The following is a 4,111-nucleotide window of genomic DNA, read 5'->3' on the forward strand; positions in this document are numbered from 1 at the left end:
TGAAAGAAAGAAAGAAAGAAAGACAGACAGACAGACAGACAGACAGAAAGAAAGAACGAAAGAAAAAAAGAAAGAAAGAAAGAAAAGCTACTGAAGCTGGCACATGGATTGCCCAGAACCGAGACTGGGTGACTGGGTGCTTTTGTTTGTTTGGGTTTTTTTGGTTTTTGGTTTTTGTTTTCCTGATTTCTGCACGGGGCTGGGAAATGCAAGAGTTGGAGAGATGAAGGCAACTAAGCTTGAGATTGCTGTTGGTTTTGAGTTTTAAAAAGATATTTGTGAAAGTCCACCATTCCTTATATGCAGAGAACCCCAGAAACAAGCTGCAAAAATGTTCCTGATTTCTATTTACAGGTGTCCCTAGTCACTGCTTCCAGGCCCAGTCCCTCCCCACTTAAGACCCCAAGTCCACCAGACTGGAGGTGAGGGGGCCCAGCAGGGAGTCCTGGAGCTGATGCTGGTGGGCTTGCAGGCTGTGGCTGGGTTGCGAGGCCGTTAAGCCAGGGAGAGAATAGTTTGAACTCCTGGCGTGGCCCATATTGCCCTGCAGCAGAAGTACCGAGTTCTGGTCTGGACTTTGGGGAGGTGAGAATTCTTCTTCTGAGCTGGACATGAGCGGCTTGCCCCCTTCCAGAGGAGAGAGTTGATTCTGCTTGTTGGAGGAGGAGTTATTGTTTTCGGTGTTCTCCCTAAGAAATAGAGGACAACACCATATGGTTAAAAAAAAAAAAAAGTAGGTTACAAAAAGTGTGAGTGGAGGGAGGGTAGCTGTAAGGAGGAAAGGGCCATTGTGCAATCAGTCATATACCCAAATGGAGGAGCTGTGCCCTCCCACCCATCCCAAGGGGCTTGGGGGAAGTAAGGAGGCAGAGGAGAAATGGGGAACTACAGGCAGAGCAGTGGGGAGCCAGGTCCTTTCCTCTTCCGTATTTTAGAAAGCCAAATCAGTAGGACTTACTTGAAACACAAAAATTGTTTTCAAAATTTTGTTCAAGCAGTTATTTTTGAATACCTCTCAACTAGCACCACATTTAGAAGTAATTAAGTTTGAAAGTCTTCCAACAAATGGTTGTTGGTGATAAAGAAAATGATCAGAGGACAAACAGAGCCCCACGCGCAGATGTCTAGAGTGAATCAAGTCAATTGTCCTGTTCCCATCTGAGGAAACAATTAAACGTCGAGTTTCCCTGCCCCTGCCCGGAGGCTGTGGTTTCAGAGGCACAAGACAGGTCATGGGAAGTGGTGTCCGGAGCGGCCCGGTGACCTGAGTAAACACAGGGAGCGCAGCCAGTCTCTCTGATTTCATCAGGGAGTGGGCCCTCAGGCCTGGCTTATAGGACGGCCGTTTTGTAACTAAAGTCTAACTGGAACCGTATTGTCCCTGTCCCCGTGTTAGTCGCTCAGTCCTGAGTCCGTCACAGGCCCCTCTCAAACCCCTGTCGGACATCCACAACAGCGCACCGTTTCCCGGCAGAGGAAACTTCGAGAGCCCGCACAGCCCGAGAGCCGGTGCGGCGCGCCCGGGCGTCGGTCCGGATGCTCGGTGCCGGTAAACCGGAGGATTTCGAAGCCCTGGCCGCTTCCGCCTTCAGAGTGCTGGCGCGTCCTCCTCCGCCCCAGCGCCTGCCAGTCTCCCCCTTTCTCCCCGAGCCCTGCCCTCGCAGTCTCTCGCCCACTGCCCCTGAGAGGATCCAGGCTCGGTGCTGTTCCACCCAGAGGGGAACGCAGAGGCTACATCTGCGCCCCCCCCCCGAAGCGAACAAAGGAAACCCAGCCCTCCCGGGCGCTCAGGTTTCCCCCAAAACTCCTCGGTTTCCCGGAGCGCCCTCGCCTCCTCGCGCTCTTCCGAATCTCGTTCGGAAACTCTACAGCAAATGGATGGAGCCGGGCCAGGTGGACGCGGGTGTTCGCGCGAGGAGGGCGGAGGCGGAGACGGGTTAAAATAAGCTCGCCTTCTGCATGCCAGAGAAAAGTCTGCAGCTGGAGACCCCTTCCCCATCCCGGGCGGCGGCGCGGACCGCCAGACAGACCCGCCGCGGCCCCGGGACACGCGCGAGGCAGCCGGAAGAGGAGCAATCCTTTCTGGGCGTGGGGCACCGGATAATGCAGCGCCAACTCTTCCAAAGCCCTCTTTTCTGTGGATTTCTTTTGAAAGACTCCTCCCTTTATACAGCTAGCGCGGAATGAAGCGGCGACCTCTCGCCCAAAAGCCTACCAGGAGAGAGCGAGTAAGGAACGCGGCGGGAGTGGGGGCAGAGCAGATGTCTCAGGCCAGCTCCACCCCTCTGGGGAGCAAGAGGACAGAGGTTCGCTACCCTCAGCCCCCACCGAACCCCTTTCCTCGAGACACCAATCAACACTTCCCTTGTAGTGGATCTCGAAACTCACTCCGCACCCCCACCCCCACTCGTCACCCCAGCCAACCAGGGAGGCATGAAAAACAAACCTTGCGCCAGTATTTCCTATGACACACCCCAAGAAACCCACGCGCGGGCGCTCAAATCAAATGACTCCCCATCCCTAGCAAGAGATCGCAGAGTTCATGAACTTTGCTGCAGTACCGCGGAAGCCTGGGCGCCGCCCCGCGGACGGGCTCCAGCCCGCAGGGAGGACGCGGTGGCGGGTGCCAGCGGGGGCGAGAAGGGGCGGAGGGGAAAGGAAAGCTTCCCGGGGTCGCCCGCACAGCGGGAAGCACGCCGCGTACCTTTCCTTGGCCTCGGCGGCCCGGTCTCTTTGCCTCCGGTTCTTAAACCAGTTGCTGACCTGGGTGGTGGTGAGCCCAGTGGCCTCGGCCAGCTCCCGCTTCTCACGAGGCGAGGGGTACGGGTTGTGCGCGTACCACTCCCGCAGCACACCCCGGGACTTCTCCTTGAAGCAGTAGCTGGTCTCCTCGCCATCCCAGATGGTGCGAGGCAGCGGGAATTTTCGGCGCACCCGATATTTGCCCACCGCGCCCAGCGGCCGGCCGCGCAGCTTCTCGGCCTCCACGTAGTGCGCCTTCAGCCACAGTTGCTGCAGCTTGGGATGGTTGTGTGGCGAGAACTGGTGGCTCTCCAGGATCTTGTAGAGCTCGCGGAAGTTCCCGCGGTGGAAGGCAACCACGGCCTTGGCCTTGAGCACGCTTTCGTTCTTGTGCAGGTGGTCGCAGGCGGGGAGCGACCACAGGAACCTGCCCAGACGCTCCAGGTTCCCCCCTTGCTGCAGAACTTCGCACACGCACGCCACTTGCTCCTGCGTGAAGCCGAACGACGGCAGCATCGACATGGCTGGGGCCTGCCGAGGTGCACTGCCTGGGCGCACGCGGCAGGGAGCAGCGCCGAAAAGTCAGGGGGCGGCAGCTTCAGAGAGGGGGGCGCAGCTACTCCTAACCCCCTCCCTAGGATTTCCGCAGGCGAAAAAGCTGGTCGAAATTTAGGGCTGGGCGGCCGAGGAAGAAGGAGGAGGGGGGCGCGCTGTACACTGAGCGGCCCGCTCTCTTCGCAGCCTTTTGGGCCTCTCTGGCTCCGGCCTCCCGCCGGGTTGATGCTGCTCTTTGCCGGGGAACTTGGTTTCTGTTCTCCCCGCAGCTGCCTTAAAGCGCGCAGCGTCCCCGGCGCGCTGATTGGCTGCGGGCGGCGCCTATCCAGGGCTGGCCAGCCCGCGCGCCGCTGGGCCAGGCAGCGAGGCCGCGCCGCCCCGCGCGGGGAGGGCGCGGCAGTGGAGCCCGGGATAGGGAGTGGTGGGAGGAGAAGGACCCTGAGAGGTGGGAAGCAGGGTGAGAGGGGGGAGGAGCGCTGCCCAGGGGCGGGGGATGTGAGTGGGTGAGCGCGTCAGGACCCTGCAACGTGAGCCCCCTCTCCAGTGTCACCTAAGGGCAGCCGTGCACATCTCTGCACAAATCAATGACTCCAGACCGTATAATTCCTCTCCTCTCCCTCTGTACCCCTGTCCCTGTCCCTTGCAGACTTGCCCTTTCCCGGTGAGCTCATATTTAATTACCTTAATGTTGGAATGAATAAATAATGGATTGATGAATAGCTTAGGGAACGCGATAAATAATACAAGATCAGAGCTGGGCTCCGGGCTGCAGCCTCTGGAAGAGTGGCTTCTCCCCGGCTGACTTCAGCTCTAG

General features: G+C 58.5%; 1 protein-coding gene across 1 annotated transcript; it reads right to left on the minus strand.

Annotated features, from left to right (window-relative positions):
* Window positions 1-295: 295 nt before the first annotated feature.
* On the minus strand, window positions 296-3,279 carry SIX1 (SIX homeobox 1). Its single transcript, XM_046009744.1, has 2 exons — window positions 2,705-3,279; window positions 296-689 (listed from the first exon to the last, which is right to left on the minus strand). Exons 1-2 carry the CDS (start codon window positions 3,262-3,264, stop codon window positions 395-397), a joined length of 855 nt encoding a protein of 284 aa, XP_045865700.1. The 5' UTR covers window positions 3,265-3,279; the 3' UTR covers window positions 296-394.
* Between the last annotated feature and the right edge of the window lie 832 nt (window positions 3,280-4,111).

Source organism: Meles meles, chromosome 6 (genome assembly GCF_922984935.1).
Source record: "Meles meles chromosome 6, mMelMel3.1 paternal haplotype, whole genome shotgun sequence".
In the NCBI taxonomy this organism is placed as follows: domain Eukaryota; kingdom Metazoa; phylum Chordata; class Mammalia; order Carnivora; family Mustelidae; genus Meles; species Meles meles.

What these genes read in the sequence shown, in the direction of transcription:
- SIX1 (XM_046009744.1), bottom strand. Translation starts at nt 3,264, where the DNA reads ATGTCGATGCTGCCGTCGTTCGGCTTCACGCAGGAGCAAGTGGCGTGC. An exon ending in GCCGCCGAGGCCAAGGAAAG is followed by an intron (nt 690 to 2,704) that starts GTACGCGGCGTG and finishes TCTATTTCTTAG; the next exon opens with GGAGAACACCGAAAACAATA.